At 41.5% G+C, this 19,029-nt stretch overlaps 1 protein-coding gene across 2 annotated transcripts in view; it reads right to left on the bottom strand.

Annotated features, from left to right (window-relative positions):
* Positions 1–944: 944 nt before the first annotated feature.
* Positions 945–19,029, bottom strand: part of GOLGA1 (golgin A1) — a 42,947-nt gene continuing 24,862 nt past the window's right edge. For both annotated transcript variants that reach the window (XM_075835496.1, XM_075835498.1), the window contains 13 exons: positions 18,770–18,865; positions 16,660–16,755; positions 15,933–16,028; positions 15,414–15,566; positions 14,685–14,780; positions 12,839–12,928; positions 12,466–12,568; positions 11,317–11,477; positions 10,012–10,164; positions 8,542–8,601; positions 7,492–7,650; positions 6,917–7,003; positions 945–3,840 (listed from right to left, as the gene is read on the bottom strand). In XM_075835496.1, coding sequence (XP_075691611.1) covers positions 3,760–3,840; positions 6,917–7,003; positions 7,492–7,650; positions 8,542–8,601; positions 10,012–10,164; positions 11,317–11,477; positions 12,466–12,568; positions 12,839–12,928; positions 14,685–14,780; positions 15,414–15,566; positions 15,933–16,028; positions 16,660–16,755; positions 18,770–18,865 — 1,431 coding nt within the window. In that variant the 3' untranslated portion in view covers positions 945–3,759. The remainder of the gene's footprint in view (positions 3,841–6,916; positions 7,004–7,491; positions 7,651–8,541; positions 8,602–10,011; positions 10,165–11,316; positions 11,478–12,465; positions 12,569–12,838; positions 12,929–14,684; positions 14,781–15,413; positions 15,567–15,932; positions 16,029–16,659; positions 16,756–18,769; positions 18,866–19,029) is intronic.

The following is a 19,029-nucleotide window of genomic DNA, read 5'->3' as shown; positions in this document are numbered from 1 at the left end:
TTATATTAATGCACCTAAATTAACCATAACCGTAAAGTGAATGTTAACACAGTTTTGCAATTATCTACTGATTCATTTCATAATATTTTTTACTGGTTGGAGCACGGTTTTTCTGATATAGAACTTTCAAAAAAAACTGTGTCTTGCTGTGTGTTTGAACACTCAACTAAACCCGTTTCTAATCAAAGTTTATCCATTTTGATTTTATAAGAATTGGGCTTAGATGAGCAGACAGCAAGCGGCCTAGCACCGTTCACTGTTCTATGTGAATACATGAAAGCTGCAGAATAGAAACGCTGAAATAATAAATTATTAAATAGTTTTAAGGTGGCCATAGCATGACACAATTCCATCTACCTGCAACCACCACTAGGGGAAGCTTATTAAAGGGGTTTTCCCATCAGAGACATTTATGTCAAATGTCAGATAGGTGTGGGTCCCAGAGGTGGTACCCGCATCTCTAGAACGTGGTCCCCTAAACCCCGTTCAACTGCTCTGTGTTGTGGCTGAAGCGTGTGATTTCAAACTATGAATTATGGAAACAGCTTAACTCTCTGAGCTATGCTGTTTCCATAAGTCCCATAGTAGTGAATGGTAGTTACAGAAACAGTGTAGCTTCCGTGACTGCCGTTCACTACTATGCGAGCTACGGCGTTTCCACAATTCATGGTCGGAAATCTCACACTTCAGCCACAACACATAGCAGTAGAACGGGGTTTAGGGGACCCCGTTCTAGAGATCGATACGGGTCGCATCTATCTGACATATCCTGTCCTAAAACCCCTATGCGTTAACAAGCTCCCCCTAGTGGTGGCTGCAGGAAGATGGAATTGTATCGTTTAGCTTCATGTCTATGCAGCGGATTTATAGCTTTGTTTTAGACAAACTGAGCTCTAACCATTGTAAAGACATTTATCAGCAAATAACTTATTACAAAGAAATGGTTTTAAAAATAAAAACAATTTTATCAATAATATTCTCCTCAAATATATACTAGACCTGAGTGACACTATATCCATAGTAATGTCCGGTGGTTGCACAGCTCGCTGACCATCTGCACCTATGAAAACTCCCAAAAGCCGGACAACCCCTTTAACTAATGGCCAAAGTGCCACCTAATTTCTTCTTCCATAAGGCTTCCTTCACATACACTTCGTGTAGTGTTTTGTTTTTTCCAAGAAAATACATCAATTTTTTTTTCTTGAAAAATGGTACATGCGTTATGGTGTTTATCAGAAGTGTGAATTACCCAAAAATACCATACACACTGACACTTATTTTATTTTTTTATGAAGAGGCAATAAAAGCTAGAGAGGTCTACGAGAACGCCACTTAAGGCCTAGTTCACACAGGGTATTTTGCAGGCAGAAAAAAAATCTACCTCAAAATTCCTTTGGGAAATTAAAGGCAGGTTTTGACTTGCCTGCACGTTTTTTTGCCTGTGAAGCCGCCCTGTTTTGAAATAGATGTTACTGCTGTAAAGTTAATAAGGAAGAACATTAAGAGGTCTCAGATTGTGCTGTGTAAGGATGAAGATGTGGAGAGATAATGGCTGTGTATGGGCAGATCAGATCGGATATGGATCTCACCTGCTTACAAGTGTCTGGTCGCTAATAAAAAGTGATCTTAATTTGGTAAAGAGAATGGATATTACTTTGCTACAATAAGAATTTTTTTGCCCCATAAATCTATTCAGACAAACAAGTGTAAACTTGGACGTGACAATCAGGTGTTTTTCACCCGTATGGGACCCGGTTCTCACATAGACTTTAGTCTATTGAGGGATCTGTGAAAACTGACAAAAACAGGACATGTCCTACTTTTTTCACGGGCCCTTCACACGATCCGTTAAAACAACGGCAGTGTGAACAGCCCCATAGAAATACATGAAGCCGTGTGACGGCCATTAAATAAAACGGACTACATATAGGTTTGTCTGAATAAGCCCTGCGGGTATGTGCACACACAAACTCAAAAACGTCTGAAAATATGGAGCTGTGTTGAGAGAAAACAGCCTCTAATTTTCAGGCGTTTTTGAAGCTGAAAATGAAGCTTTTAATTTGGAGCTTCTTTTGAGGCGTTTTTTTTATAGTGTTCAATGGAAAATCAGCTCGAAAAAACGCCTCAAGAAGTGACATGCACTTCTTTTTAGACTCCGTTTTTTTAAAACAGAGGCGTAAAAAGACGCGCCCTATGAACTAAATGCTGTTTTTCCCATTGATTTTAATGGGCAGATGTTTGTAGGCGTTCAGCTTCCGTTTTTCGATGTGTAAAAGCCCCGAAATACTCATGAAAACACTGCGTGTGAACATACCCTAAGGCTCATCCTGGTCTCGGCCTCCTCTGGCAGTGACTGGTTCAGACAAAGGTAGGGTTGTGTTATAGAGACCAGATAACACTGAGGTGGAGCTATACAATAAGGCCATGATGTTACCCTAAAGGGGTTTTACACAGGGCGATTATTGGGCAGACAAGCAGTCATAGAACGCTCGTTGCCGATAATTGCCCTGTGATAACACGGCAGCGATCAGCAGATGAACCAGCAAACGCTCAATTATCTGCTGATCGTAGTTTTAAAAAAACTAAAATATCATTGTCGGCAGCGCATCTCGCTGTGTAAACAGGGAGATGCGCTGCCGACATGATGATAATGGATGGGGGACTGGAGATCGGAATAACGACAGCTCGTCCCCATCCATAGCTCTTTGGGTCAGGAGAAAACGAGCGCCGATCAATGAGCTGTCTCGATGATCGTGCTCGTTCCCCCGGCCGGTGTAAGAGGCCTATTAGGAGTAAAGTGCATTGTGATAGAGCTCAAGGATATTCTCCTCTATTGTATACAGTAAATTCATTAACTTAAAACAAAACCGCATTTACTATCCAGTTATCTAATAATGTGATGCTTCTCCTCCTATACGTGCCTGTGGCTACTTTGGATCCTAATGTACAGGTTGTGCCGTCATGGCAACTTATCACGCAAGGCAGATTTTCCATTCTACTGAAAGGATTTTTATAAAATCTTGTTCACATAATGCAGATAAACCACCCCAGTTGCAAGGAAAGGAAAACTTAACCCCAGGATTTCCGATCTAATATTACCTAAAGAATGGTGAAGATGCTGTAATGAGAACTGCACTGCAACCATCACCGATAATAAAAGAAGAAATCCTACAATATCTTGCAAAAAGTTTTCAGTTAAAGCTAAATTTCCCCTTTTATATAAAATTCTAATTTTGAGACTTTGCATACGAACGCTTACCCGGCTTCATTGCCTCAGAGAGGAAAGGTGGAAAGAAGAAACCCACAGTCGTACTAACCGATAAAACACCATAAATTATCCTGCGCCGTGAACTCATCTGTTCAGTCAAAAGCAGACGAGATGCGAAAAGAAAAGCTGTCAGTGCTGCTGGCCAGGTATCACGTGATCGCAGCTCCGAAACACTGAGAATCGGGCCAATAATGGAGTGAGATGCAGCTCATGTGCAATAAAGGAACAGTACAGAAATCTTCTCTTGCATAGGATCATATGTACAGTGGCTTGAGGTTGTCATTTCTCTGTGCCGGTAGAGTGAATATGAACTATCCACCCAAACCAATATAAGTCACCACCGAGATACCCGGATTGTAAACAAGTCAGGAAAAGCTCATAGAACACACGATAGGGAAAGTGGTTGGAACGCACCAAAATCTTCCAGCGTCAACGTCATTTTCATAGAAAGTGCAGTCAAAAAGAAGTTCATTGCAGAGAATTGTGTCCACTTAAGACCAGGGAGTCCGCGGCTTGGAGATTGATGGGCGGATTGTACCCTTTGGAGATGGCTTAGAACCAAACCAAGACATCTAAAATGAGAGGCAGGAAAAATAATTAACTGAAGCGTGCGCAGTTGGGTTTACTTTTGTCTTTCAAATGTTCATACATTAAAAAAATAAAATTATTTTGGATTCAGAAAATATAGATCAATTTTTTTTTCTATTAAATGAATGTATTTACTGTTTTTAAACTCCTATTCATTTAAAAGAGGCTCGGTCACCAGTTTATAACTGCCCCATCTTCTACCTAATCCAATAGGCGCTTTAATGTAGATAAGTAATGTTGTTTTTGTTTTATTTTAATGTTTATTTTTGACAAAGTTATGAGCATTTTAAGTGTTATGCAAATTTGTTCTTAACCCCTTAGTGACCACTAATACGCCTTTTTACGTCAGTCACTAATGGGCTTTAGGCTAGGCTGACGCCTTTTCACGTCAGCCTAGTCTAAGTCCTGCACGGGTCTCCCGTGCAGGCAAGAGGCGGGGCTCTGCTGTCTGATGACAGCTGAGCTCCTGCTCCAACGCCCGCGATCGAAGTTTACTTAGATCGTGGCCGTTTAACCCGTTAAATGCCGCCGTCAATAGTGACCGCGGCATTTAACTTTGTTTACAGAGGGAGTGCGCTCCCTCTGTCACCCATCGGCGGCCCGCGAATGAAATCGCGGGTCTCCGATGGGGTGTCATGGCAGCCGGGGGCTTGATAAAAGCCCCCAGGTCTGCCCTGGACATATTCCTGTTAGGACACGCCGGAGGCACGTCCTAACAGATTGCCTGTCAGATTTACACTGACAGGCAATAATGCTCTGGTATACGAAGTATACCAGAGCATTATAGCAGCGATCGGAACATCGCACAGTAAAGTCCCCTAGTGGGACTAATAAAATCAGTCATCAAAGTGAAATAAAGATTATTAATAAAAAGTACAGTAAAAAAAATATATAAAACCATTTTTTTCAATAAAAAGTGGTTTTATTTAGTAAGTGTAAAAAATAAAAAAAAAGTACACATATGTGGTATCGCCGCGACCGTAATGACTCCATTAATAAAGTTAATGTGTAATTTAAACCGCAAAGTGAACACCGTAAAAAAAAAACGCAAAAAACCATGGCGAAATTGCAATTTTTTTCCATTGCCCCCCAAAAAAGTCATAATAAAAATGAATCAATAAGTCCCATGCACCCCAAAACAGTACCATTCAAAACTACGTCTTGTGCCGCAGAAAACAAGCCCAAAAAATCACTACATTGATGGAAAAATAAAAAAATTACGGCTCTTGGAAAGCGACGATGCAAAAGCAAATAATTTTAGTTCAAAAGAGTTTTTATTGTGCAAAAGTCGTAAAACATAAAAAAAACCTCTACATATGTGGTATCGCCGTAATCGTACCGACCCATAGAATAAAGGTAACATGTTATTTACGTCGCATAGTGAACGGCGTCAATTTAAAAACGCATAGAACAATGGCGGAATTTCAGGTTTTTTTTATAATCCCCCCCCAAAAAGGTTAATAAAAGTTAATATAAAAATTATATGTACCCAAAAATGGTGCCATTAAAAGGCACAACTAATCCTGCCAAAAACAAGTCCTCATACAGCTATGTAGACGAAAAAATAAGAACGTTATAGCTCTTTGAATGCGACTATAGAAAAACGAATAAAATAGCTTGGTCATTAGGGCCTAAAATGGGCTGGTCACTAAGGGGTTAATGACCAAGTGGGAGTTTTTTTTACTTTTCACCAAGTGGGTGTTGTACAGAGGAGTGTATGATGCTGACCAATCAGTGACCAGTCAGCGTCATACACTTCTCTTCATTCATGTACAGCTGTACTCGCGAGATCACGCTGTGCTGTCAGATACTCCCACACTAACTTTACCGGAGTGTCGGGAGAACAAATTTGCATAACACTTAAAACGCTCATAACTTTGTCAAAAATAAACGTGTTTTTTTTTTAAAAAAATTTAAAAACACCACATTACTTATCTACATTAAAGTGCCTATTAGACTAGGTAGCAGATAGGGCAGTTATAAACTGGTGACAGAGCCTCTTTAAAAAAAAAAAAGCTACTTTTAAGCTGCAGCTTCTATGTATCCTTTCTGAGCTGCATGCGTTGGCTCGGCTGAGATTGGGTCCTGCCTGCCTCTGACACACAGGATCCACCTAATCTATCAAATCTAGGTTCATAACTTGGGTGTAATCGTTATTACCTGGATCCTGTCTGTCAGAGACACGCAGGACCTAATTGATGCGGCTCAGACAGGACAATACAACTTCTATATATACAGGATAAATAAAAGTTGTATCTTTAAAAGTTGAAAACATTTTTAAGGAAAGTGATATTAAAAGTTGTATAAAAACACTAAATACAAGCCCTAAGTTGGTAGAACACCTGATTGCACAGCAGAAAAGTTCTCAATTCACATCCAGAGCTGCACATCACGCTCACCTGAAGACTGTATTGGAGATCAACATCCAGAGCGCGAACGGAAGTCAGGAAAACGGGATCAGCTTCTGCCGCTGGTATGACCCACCACAACCACACAGCCAGGGCAGCTCCACCACCCCTCATTTCTCAGAGTTGAAGTAAAGCGCCAGGACAGTAGGCCAGCAGGTTGGAGGAAGCGTCTCTTTATAGCAGAGCTGCTAACAACCATTGTGGATGTTGAAACTGCTGGGCTGCAGCAATAGACGGCACCAGCTCAGCCTCTTGGCTGATTTCGCTATTGTTGCAGTCCAGAGGTTGTTCTCAGCGCCCCCTCTGTTACCAGCTCTGCTGTGAGATCCAATGTGAAGTCTTATGCCTAGAAATGCGTTATTGCGACTTCAAAGGATCAAACATGCCTGATTTCTCCTGACATCTACTTCTAGGAGGGGGGAGGGGTGCATACACATTAGATTGTCAGCTGTATGCACCGAAAGCAGCATGTTTGGCCGACACTTATCTAGTTTGTATCGCCACCTATAGAGTAGACCATGAAAAAACCAACATGATCCCACAGAGTGCTTGATCGACCCTTCCGAAAGTGTCTTGAGATAACAGGATAAGATCAGTAAATGAAAAGATACAAATGAGAGAAAACAGGTCTGATAAAATAATAATCCAATACCTTATATTCTAGCGTCTCTTTAAGCAGATTTTCTTCTTCCACTGAGAAGTTGAGCAATACTGATACAGCTTTAATAAGGTGAAATGCCTGGAAGGTCATAAAAAAAAAAAAGTCAGCAAATAGTAAGCTTGAGAACACGTATAAAGCCGGCCATATACAATGCGATAGTAATAGTAATATACCCAAGTCATTATCAGACTCCCGTGCAGAAGCGCTCAATAGCTGCACATACAAAGAAACATTTTCTGACTCGTTAGAATATTGAGATCCTTTAAATGCATCGTAAAAAGAATATAAAACTGCAGCAAAAACAGAAATAAATATTTCAATACAGTGATGTGTCCCCGACTATACTTGACCGACCTCTCACCATGAATGGCCAGTTTTATAACCCAATAATTCAAGGTCCCCTCTGCAGATGCTTTATAGACGTGGCCATCATCTCATAATTATAGGTCAACGTCAACTCTAATCCCAGCAATTGAACAGTCCTGCCATATTCTACAAGCCATAACTATTTCTGATACATGATCATTCGCCTCCAGACAGAACGCTTTCTTCTGAGAGCTTCTCACCTCTGTTTCCCGAGCAGACATAAACTTTAGTACAACATGTTTCAAGTACTCAAAGTTTATCTCCCGAGAGTCATTGAGATCCGCATTATTGGTCACGGTGAAGGAGGGGGCTGATGGATCGCCAAGATTCAGCTTGTCCTCTGGTTCTGGTTTCAATCTCTAGAAAATAACAATAATTGGTTTAGTAGAGAAGGGACTGCTGTGAGGACGGTCTCTGCCGAACGTGTAATGTGAAAACCCTGGATGCAGCCAAAGTATATTAATACAATGTACGCAGTCCCTAATATGTATAGTGTGGGATCACAACCCATTACCAATCAACTCTATGCAGCGGAGGCTGAAAATCTATTACTTTTCATAAACCTTCCCAATTGTTTCACTTACAAACCAATGTCTTACAACCAACAATATACTAAGCAAAAATGAATAGTCTAATAACAGAGAGCAACAGAATCTGATGTTTTTTACTCTATGGAATAGCGAGGACTTTTTTCCTTCCCTGCCATCAGCATAGTGCAAAACCCAATTTTGAGATAATATCCACCGAGTCATGCCCGACAATGTGGTCGCAGGGAAACACTGCTGAACAACCGCAGTCTTGTCACTTAGGTCACTGCCAGGCAGATCATCCCTAGTAGCCAGTCTTTGTTTCGCTTGAGAGTTGCCATAGAATTGAGGGCAGAGAAAAGGGAAGGTGACTTGGCTGGACATAAACATCCGCCACATGAACCATATTATTGGGAAACAAAACGCTAAATAAAATAGCAAAATATATTTTAAAAAAAAACAAGTAAAATATTTGGTGCTAGGTGCACGCAGCGAATCTGGTTTCAGACGGCTGTAATATAACCGAACACGTCCATATCATGGCCATAAAACCCAGACCACAAGCAGCGCCACGGAACCAAACTTCTATCAGACTAGAACCATATGGAGATCTAAGGTCGGTTTGGTAGAACCTTGGAAGGTGTAAAGTCTGGATTACTGATGTTAAAGTGCCGCCATATTACAGAAGTCAGATACCGGCCTAACCAATTCTGTCCAACTCACCAGCTCTTTTTGCAAAGTCTTCTTCAGTTCTGCCATTCTCTGCTGAAGTTGTTTTATAGTCTGGGAATAAAGAAATCATTAGGAATAAACACTGGAAATAAAGAGAATAGGGAAATGTATCATTTATGTATTTACACTGGTTTCTGGCCTAAATACATATAAAACATGGCGTTCGCGCGAGGCTTCAGAGCTGTAAATTATTTATCAAAGAATTCTGACACATTCTTCCTCAAAGTGATAGAAAACACGACTTCCGACTTGACATTTGCAGGCGAACTGTTAATAAGTCTATCGCGTGCTAATTTATGAATCCAATAGATCACAAATCCACACAGCAATATTAAAATCATGACTGGGAAGCTACAAATCCCTTTAATTCTCATACTAGTTTGAAAAATCAAACCTGTTGGTACCCCCCTTTTTTTACATTTGTAAATTTACAGCAGATTTTCCCTCCCACAGTAGTGATCCACTTTGTTTTGTGCTTAAAGGGGTAGTCCAGACACGGACAACTAATGACCTATCCATGGGATAGGTCATTAGTATATGATTGGTGAGGGTCCGACACCCAGACCCTGCACCGATCAGATGCTCTGGGTGCCGGATATTATGCAGGGTATGCAGTATTTGCAGCCGGAAGCAGATGGCTCCGTACATTGCATAGCGGCCGTGCTGCAGAACAGCAACTCTGCTCCTGTTCACTTGAATATGAGCAGAGCTGCAGCTCGGCCGCCCACCAATCATATACTAATGACCTTTCCTGTGGATAAGGCATCCATTGGCCGTGCCTGGAAAACCCCTTTAATATGCAGGAAAAAAATGACTTGTAGAAGCATCTGGTCTACCTGACCTGCTCACTCTCTAAAAGTCCTTGGGGAACATCTTAGACTACTACTCTCACCTATGTCCAATTTAACAATTTAGTCCCGGACATCTTATTGTGCCTAACCCCCGCACCCACAAGAGTTAAGTAATAATTTAGCTTTAAACTAAGCCATTTCAGCCCCCCTGTAATAGCTCTTCAAAACTGGATCTTCCACGAACGAGATACATCCATTGCCTTTGCTCAATTACATCTAGTTGTTAGGAATTACTACATACCCAAACCACGCATTAGTGGTCAATCAGACAGGTTAAAAAAAGAACGGTGGAAGTCCAACCCCTGTGACCTCCCCCACCGTTCCCGAGCACGAGGGGCCCTTAGTCCCTGTTCTTGACTGGCGAGCAGGGCGAGCATGCGCTGTCCCTCTTCATAGACTTAAAAGATGGAATCGGAAATTGCTGAATGCGCTAAGGTCCCCTAGTTCTTACCAACGGTGGGGGTCTCGGAGGTCAAACCCCAGCCATTCTTACTTTTATAACCTGATTGACAAGTTATAGAAGTCCAAAAAAAAAAAAGGGGTTTGTTGTGGCACAACACTGAACCTGGCAGATAGCATTTTACATTGACATTTTCCCTGACACACGTACCTTATTTTTTTCAGCAATCTGTTGCTCCATTTCCCTGCTCTCCTTTTGGAGTTGTGCAATGTCACAGACGGTCACCTCTCCATTGGGCTCCAGGGCGCACGTACCATCCAAACGCTCATGAAGAGCAGAGACTTCCTCTTGGAGTGAGGACACCTGCAACAAGCAGGGGAAAAAAAAAAAAAGACTATTGTGATCCCATCATGGAAAGTTACAGACCTGAATCAGTTAATAAATGTATTATACCTAATTTCCGGCACTAACAAAGACTTCTACATCACACAGGTTAAGTTCCCAATTGTAATGTCTCCTATATATAAAGAACTTGTGCCTTGTCTGCTGTAAATACTGGATATGATGTTTGGGAACGATGCTGCAAGAAACCGGTCAATGCCAGTAGTTCTTGAAACCATAACACAGACAATAAAGCCGCCGACACTGAACAGTTAGGCTGGGTTCACACGAGCATGTTCGGTCCGTAATGGACGGAACGTATTTCGGCCGCAGATCCCAGACCGAACACAGTGCAGGGAGCCGGGCTCCTAGCATCATAGTTATGTACGACGCTAGGAGTCCCTGCCTCTCCGTGGAACTACTGTCCCGTACTGAAAACATGATTACAGTACGGGACAGTTGTCCCGCAGCGAGGCAGGGACTCCTAGCGTCGTACATAACTATGATGCTAGGAGCCCGGCTCCCTGCAGTGTGTTCGGTCCGGGACTTGTGGCCGAAATACGTTCCGTCCATTACGGACGTAACATGCTCGTGTGAACCCAGCCTTATGATTACATATATCTACTCTCCATAAAATGACCAATAGCCTTTTGTAATAGAAGAGAAGGTTGAGGCTTTTATATCAAGTATATTGTGTAGTGACTAATAGGTGTAAAACCAGGCCATGTAACCAGACCTACTCCATAGGCATCACAGTTTATCCATTTTTCCTGGAAGGATCCTTTAAGGTGGAAATTTCCTTTACACGGACACCTGATGGCACAGCACAACCAGAATGTTTTGTTCGAATGAATAATATAGGGCCTGATTTAAGATCCTATATGAATAAGAAAGGTATGCTCCTTCCCCTAAATATCTCCAGCTGTTAAGAAACTACAACTCCAAGAATGTTAATAGGACACACTGGGAGTTGTGGTAGGCGGGCCACCGGTGGAAGACCACTGCCTCAGGGCATTATGAGAATTCACTAGTGAACTCTCTCATATGGACATCAGGAACTGGTAGTTGTAAATATCATACATTCCAATTAGTGAGGTCCGACATGAAATACCTCCTCCCCCAGTTCTATCTCACCTGGGACTCACTCGCCACCAGAGCCTCCTTCTGTTCCTGTAGCTGCAGCTTGACATCTCTTACATGTTTCTCAGCAGACTCCTTGCTCTGAGCTGCTCTAGTTTTATAGGTTTCCAGACTAGAATGCAACTGCTGCATTTGCAAAACAATGGCGTTATAATCTGTGGATGGAAGAAATAAAAAGATTTGTTATAAATGGTGCTGCAGAAGAACAAACTGCTGGTTATCACATTTTGCCACCATGGGCAAATTGCAAGTGGGTATTAGAATATTATTCACCCTCCAGCCAAAGGACACACTACTCCCCTGATGACCGTGGGCATTGGATACGCTTAACAACTATTCTTAAATGGGAGTTGTCCGCTTTAGACAACCCCTTTTTATTTGCACTTTTAGGCTGGGTTCCCGTACAACCATTCAGTTGCTGGTTTGGGCCTTAAAAATACATGCAAAATCTGCAGAAAATCTGCACTGTGGGAACCCAGCCTTAGGGCATATGCTGCTTGGCCTCCCCCTATCTGCCAGAGTGAAAAGTCGCTGCAAAGCTGAGCTCTGCCTCTAGAGGGCCCACCCAGCTTGTACATACATTAAAAAATAAATAAATAATAAAAAGAAAAAAAAAAAAAATTTTTATTGAGAAAATGTTCTAATTTTGTAACAAATATAGAGAGCACAAATAATATGCTCATAGTACAGCAACACATAAGATACATCATACAATAAAGAAAAATACATGGCATATAACCTTTTCCATGTCATAAGAGCGAAAACAATCACACAACCTATTTTCAGCCTTTTTTCGGGCCGTAAACGCCCCGAAAAAACGGCAAAAAATGCGGGGGCTGACCGCCTCCAAACATCTGCCCAGTGAAAACATCTGCGCATCGAAAAACGCCGTTCCGTTCCCATGGGGCATTGTTTTACGCGGCCTTTTTAAAAATGGCCTCGTAAAAAAACGCCTCGTAAAAAGAAGTGCATGTCACTTGTTGAGCTGTTTTTGGAGCAGTTTTTCATTGACTCAATAGAAAAACAGCTCGAAAAATGGCTCAAAATCAGGGGCTGTTTTCCCTTGAAAACCGCTCCTTATTTACAGTGGTTATTTGTTAAGCGTGTGAACAGCCTAATACATACTGGGAAAACATGGTTTACCTTCTTTCAGCAGTGCGACCTCTTCATCTTTTCTGGCCAGCTCCTCCTGCCTCAGAGACATCTCCTGGGTGTTCGTCGATATGACAGCAGTCAGATGTGACACCTGTCAGAACACAACGTGAAACGTATATTAATACTATGTAATAAACCAAAACCAAAAGTAATCCAGAGCAATACAGCACTAGAACTGCAACAAAACATGCGTGACAATTAAAGCTTGAAGGGTTTGCCAATATTCAAGCGAGGCCAGCCAGGTAACACAGCTGTTTAATACGTATTATTATATCTTGCAGCCAGAGTATCCATGGTGTCTAACGTAGTCTTCATTCTCTCTAACGAATAATCGGGAAGTTCAATACTTGTAATCACATACCTGCTGCTGAAGATCTTCTTTCTGCTTCCGGGTTTCCTCTAAAGCTTTGGCGATCTCAACACTTACAGTCTCTCTACTACTCAGCTCCTCCTGCAATGAGAACTTACATCAGAAACGACAATGTATCTTAAATCGAGCTGGAATGTTTGTTCATATGCACAGGAAAGATCAATGGTTCCCTATGGACTTATTACATCTAGTTACAGATATGTGAGCAGTTACTCCAACCCCCTCTTGATGGAAAGCAAGAAAACGCTTTTCCTCCCTGTAGAGTGCTCACTGAAATTAATGGGTGCTGTGTAATGCGTTACAAGTACATTTTACTGTACTACTACTTAGCCCTGCACTAATATTGGCACTACTACCACATGACAACCAAAAAAAATGAATCAATTGAGGCTTAGGTTTTCAGCTACAACAAAATGAATACCAAGCATGCTCAGAAAACCAGTGCACGTGGCTTCAATGACGTCACCATAGCCAACTGACCACATTACCAGAGGGGGATCAGGAGGGGTGAAATGGTTGGATCTGAAACAATGGAAATCTGGGTGGGTCTGCATAAAGTGGACATCAGTGTCGGCACCCAGAGAACTGTACCCCACTACACATGACGTAGAAAGGGAAAATAAATTGGGAAATAACTTATGGTTTCTGTTTTCTTCTCTATTTAGCCTTTTGGATTTAAAGGGCAACTAAACGTTCAAACTTCTGACATGTCAGAAGTTTTGATTGGTGGGGGTCCGAGTACTGAGACCCCCCCCCCCCACAAAACATTAAAATGAAGCGCTAGAAGCGTTTGTGTGAGCGCTCAGCTGCTTCGTTCCTGTTCGGATTTTTACGGAAATCAATGTAGCGGTGTACAGACTCAATAGAAAGTCTGTGAGCCCGGACTCCAATACATCGGCTTTCTGGGAAAAAAAAACTAACAGAAGCGGCTCAGCGCTCACATAAGCACTTCTGCCGCTTCAATTTAGCGATTGGTGGGGGTCTCAGTGCTCGGAGCCTCACCAATGAAAACTTTTGACGTGTCACTAGAACATGTCAGGAGTTTGTTAAACGTTGAGTTACCCTTTAAAGGTGATTCTAGCCATTTTTATTTTTTTGGATTGCCACTACTGCTTCCAGAAATACGTAAAGCTCTATTGTCATTGTTTTATTTCTACATTTTATTATACACGCTTAATATAGAGTATTTCCAGGTCAGTTTACATGATCCACGTCTGTAAATACATACTTAACCCTGGATGTAGCCACGACAACCAGGAATTGCGACATTCATTTTGCTTACATTGCTTGGTACATTCAAAGAAATGGAAGATGCTACAAAATAAAACGAAGGTTTATATGACAAAACTGCTTCTTTTCTTGCGTTCGGTCATACCAACAGCTTCATTCATAAAAATGCAGTCTAGTCAATAATCGGAGGCAATCGGAAGTCTCTCCACTTCTGCTCCCTCCCCTCCCACAGCATGCAGACACAGAAACTGCAGCTGCAGCCCCCTCCTCATGGTCTTCTATTTACTGTTGTACTCTTGAAATATTTTTTGGGGGGGCTGAGGAGGTTTCTGAACATGTACAAAGAGCCTGCAGGCTGTGAGAAGAGAACTACAGGCTGCTGGACGGTGAGGAAGATGCCGCTTTTCCCTAATAAGTTATATTACAGATTTTCATAAACTACAGATTTTTCTTTTTTTCCGGCTGCTTTATCACGGAGTTTGTTGGTGCTGCACCGTGTACCTATACAACTTGCCAGGATCACACAATTACCGCAGGAGGACACGGAGGTTTTACACAAGCTTCACATATATTGTACATGTTGTTGGTACATAACTTTGGCACATACCTTCATCTTCTCCTGATCAGCTTCCAGTTTTTTCATAGCAGTTTCCAGATCTTTATTTCTTTCCTGCAGAGATTCATTTTCTTGTTCCAACTGACTCTGCATATAGTTAAAAAAGGTACAAAAAAAAAAAAAAATTGCAGGATCCAATAGTCAACTAAAATGAAAATAATTCCAGACAGCTTGCATATTAATAATAACAACAACAACAACAAATTACTTGGACATAAGCTCAAAGCTGCTACTCTGTCACTCCCCCTTCCTTTACCCTGCATCTCTGCTTTTTCAGAATGGCAGCTGGGTATATGCACCAGCCCATCAAAGCCTCACAAGAAGTGTTTCTGGAAAGTCGCTTCCTATGACAGCAGGGATATAAACTACGAGCACTTCAACAACCAGAGGCAAAAAAATGATAAGGTAATAATTGCCACACATATACGGAGCCTTCAAACAAGCCTCGATAAGGTGGATCCATTATAAGTAAATCCTGTCACTATTGCTTTATAAATAGTATGTTCTGCCAGGACGTAGGAGCACAATTTCCTTCCACCTGTCTGAACTATTAGCTATTTATGCCACTTGGTTTGTCTTTTGCTGGTGGGACAAGCCCTTCTCCTAATACACATAGAGAAGGAGTTCTCAGGTGAGATATTCTGTTAAGAATGAATAACATGTATCAGTATGTCAAAATCCTAACACAGATACTAGAAGATCAACCACAGCCATGCTTACAATATTGTGCCGTGCGGACGTCCGATCAATTTCTCGCGCACTTTCCAGAGCGGAGACGTGGGCTTCCAGTCGCTCCACCTTCTCCGCACAATGCTGTCTCACACTGTGTAGCTGATGTGTGAGTTTATCGGTCTCAGACTTAAGCTCTGATTGCTAAACATGGGGAAACCAAAGTCAGTTTGTTGGAAATAATTCATCGCATTTTCTTTAAAATTTGATCACCTTCAGTATAGGTATAAAAAAAAAACAAAAAAAAAAAAACGCAGTGAAAAGTGTCCATAGAAGCGAATGCGCTTTATCAAAATCCCAAACACAAATAGTAGATACTTTCTTATGGCTTGCGAGCTTATCCTATCCTTTAGATTTCCTGTACGTTTCTATCAAGCTCTTAATATATTTTGTTCAGTAGCCACCTCTTTCCAACTGGGTACCAAAAAAGTAAAATATAGTAGATAGAATAGACAAGCATCCATCAATCATGCACATGTCTATGTGCTGTGGGAAACCGCTAATACGTACACATGAAGTGATTTGCTCCTCTTTCTGCTCGAGCTCCTCTTCCCGACCCTGTAGCTGTTCTCGGACTGTCTGTAACGTCTGCTCTAGATCTCGGAGCTGAAAAGAAGAAAACCAGGTATACATGGATCGCTATAGAAAATAAAAACAGAGCGGCCATGGTATCTTAAAATCTTATCCTCATCACCAGAGATTACATTTTGTAAAACATACCATTCCCGTATTCAGATATAAATTTATGTACAATATACACGCAGCATTTTGAGATTTTTTGACACACTATTAACTGTATTCTAATGGCTCTGATATAAAAAGGACCTGATGTTTGCAAATACTTGCCAGCCAGAAGGTGAATTCTTGCTGCCAGGTTCCACTCTCAGATTATTGGGGGTTCCAGAATCAGGACAACCTGTGTTCAATTTCTGTTTAAGGGACCCTTCTAACAAAAAGGGATTGTAAAACGCTGACAACACCTTTAATAGCATGTGAGCAGGTCCCTAAATAGTCAAAGATGCCGCCGGCCTTAGTAGTAAGTTGTATCAATTAATTATTACAGGCAACAGACTTTACCCAACTGAAGAGCGACTCTGGAAATATTCTAGGACACTGAGCTTTCTCAATAACAAAGGGACGAGGTGGGTGGAAAGATTTATTTTTTTTAATTTTTTTTTAAAAAAGGGAGAGCGAGCTACTACCTTCTAGAATGCTGCATTGGCACAGAACCTCTCACCTTCAGGGAGCTTTCATCTTTGAACTGGTTTAACTCCATATCCTTCTCCTGTAATAAATTCTGCATATCTTGTAACCGGCTGTTCAGTTTTGCGGTCTGAAAAAAAAATAAAATGAGATAAATATTGTTACCCACATTTGATAGCAAATAGAGCAAACAAAACCATGTGTTCCCATATTAAAAGGATGATAAATAGACAAAGATGAATCACGTGATCATCACAAAAACACCGCTACGACTGACCGATACGTGGAAGAGCGACATGCCTCATAGATGGACACCTAAACGCCATTTCAGAGCCACAAAATAATTCTGCCGTTTTGATTGTATTTGGCCCAGTCACTGCCAGGACTGTAACCAATAATACGTCCTTGGATGTGAAAGGAATTAATAGCGACCCCATAATAGATTGTTAGTGAGTGTTACACATGGATATAATATACATAAAAATGTTGAGCCACTCCGTAAATATCTTGTACTTCTGCTCCTGGGATAGTCTGTATTATAGCCTAGACGAGCTCCATTATAATCCTTCACATCTGAAATCTACCAATATTCCTACTAACTTGATTCTGGTGATCTGCATTCTGGGAAGTTACACGAATAGTAATCTGATGTATGATCAACTGTCCTACTGCATTATAGGAGCTCAGCTAAATTACTAGAAATACACTATATGGGCAAAACTATTGGGACACCTACAGGAGCTACTATGACATCCCATTCTAAATCCATAGACATTAATATGGAGTTGGCTCTCCCTTTGCAGATAAAACAGCTCCCACTATTCTGGGAAGACTTTCTACAAGACTTTGGAGTGGGTCTGTGGGAATTTTTGCCCATTCATCCAGAGGAGCATTTGTGAGGTCAGACACTGATGTTGGAGGAGAGGGCCTGGCTCGCAATCTCCATTAGTTCATCGAAAAGGTGTTGGATGGGGTTGAGGTCAGGGCTCTGTGCGGGCCAGTCAAGTTCTTCCACAACAAACTCACCCAACCATGTCTTTTTGGACCTTGTGCACTGGGGAACAGTCATGCAGGAACAGAAAAGGGTCAAACCCCAAACTGTTTCCACAAGCATACAATTGTCCAAAATGTTTCAGTATGCTGAATCATTAAGATTTCCATTCACTAGATGCGAGGCGCCTAGGCTAAGTCCTAAAAAAACAAAAACATCCCATAGCATTATCCCTCCTACACAAAGCTTTACAGCTGGCACAATGCAGTCGGGGGGTAACGTTCTCCTGGCATTCTCCAAACCCAGACTCATCCATCAGACTGCCAGATAGAGAAGGGAGATTCATCACTCCACAGAACACGTTACACACGAGTCCAGTGGCGGCGGCTTTACACCACTCCATCTGACGTTCAGAATTGTGCTTGGTGATGTAAGGCTGGCGTGCAGCTGCTCGACCATGGAAACCAATGCCATGAGGCTCCCAGTTTTTGTGCGGATGTTAATGTCAGAGGAGGTTTGGAGCTCTGCAGTTATGGAGTCAGCAGAGCATTGGCGACTTTTATGCACTATGCGCGTCAGCACTCAGCGACCCCGCTCGCTATCTTTACGTAGTTCCTAAATGCTTCCACTTTACAATAATACCACTCACAGTTGAATGTGGAATATCTAGGAGAGAAGAAATTTCACCAACTGACTTGTTACAATGGTGGTATCCCATTACAGGTCCACGCTAGAATTCAGTGAGCTCTTTAGAACGACCCATTCTTTCACAAATGTCTGTAAAAGGCAGACTGCGTGGCGAGGTGCTGGATTTTATACACCTGTGGCAATGGGACTGAATGAAACACCTGAATTCAATGATTGTGTCCCAATACTTTTGTCCATATAGTGTATGCCTGCACATTCCAACAACAACCACCAGCAGAATTGTGAATGCAGCTCTGAATTACATTACAATTTGTAACCCGGGATCAGTACAAGAGATATAAACACATATATTTACAGAGTTATCTAGGTTTTTTTTGTTGTTTTTTTAATTAATGTTCTGCACACTTATTAGATCCGTACAGGCAGGAGAGAGAAGAATATCAAATACATTTGGTGTCTCCTACCATATTGTAATGAATCTAGAGTATGCTTTTCAAGTATTTACCTGGGATTCCATCTGACTGACTGCGTCCACATGTAAATTCCTTGTATCCAATAGCTGTTGTCTTGTCTCATCCAGTCTCATTTCTAGGGCATCTTTCTGAAAATATTAATACAAATTTGGGTTCAGGTGCATGTAATTAAAATTATTTCAAAAACTATTTTTTAATCCATTACAGGCTTCTTCTTAAAGGGGTCATTTCATGTAGACAACCCCTGTCCATATTCCCTATCAGGGCATATAACCTTCATACAGGGGTCCCC

This window comes from Rhinoderma darwinii, chromosome 8, assembly GCF_050947455.1.
Source record: "Rhinoderma darwinii isolate aRhiDar2 chromosome 8, aRhiDar2.hap1, whole genome shotgun sequence".
Taxonomy (NCBI): domain Eukaryota; kingdom Metazoa; phylum Chordata; class Amphibia; order Anura; family Rhinodermatidae; genus Rhinoderma; species Rhinoderma darwinii.
This window is presented reverse-complemented; position numbering and strand designations above follow the sequence as displayed.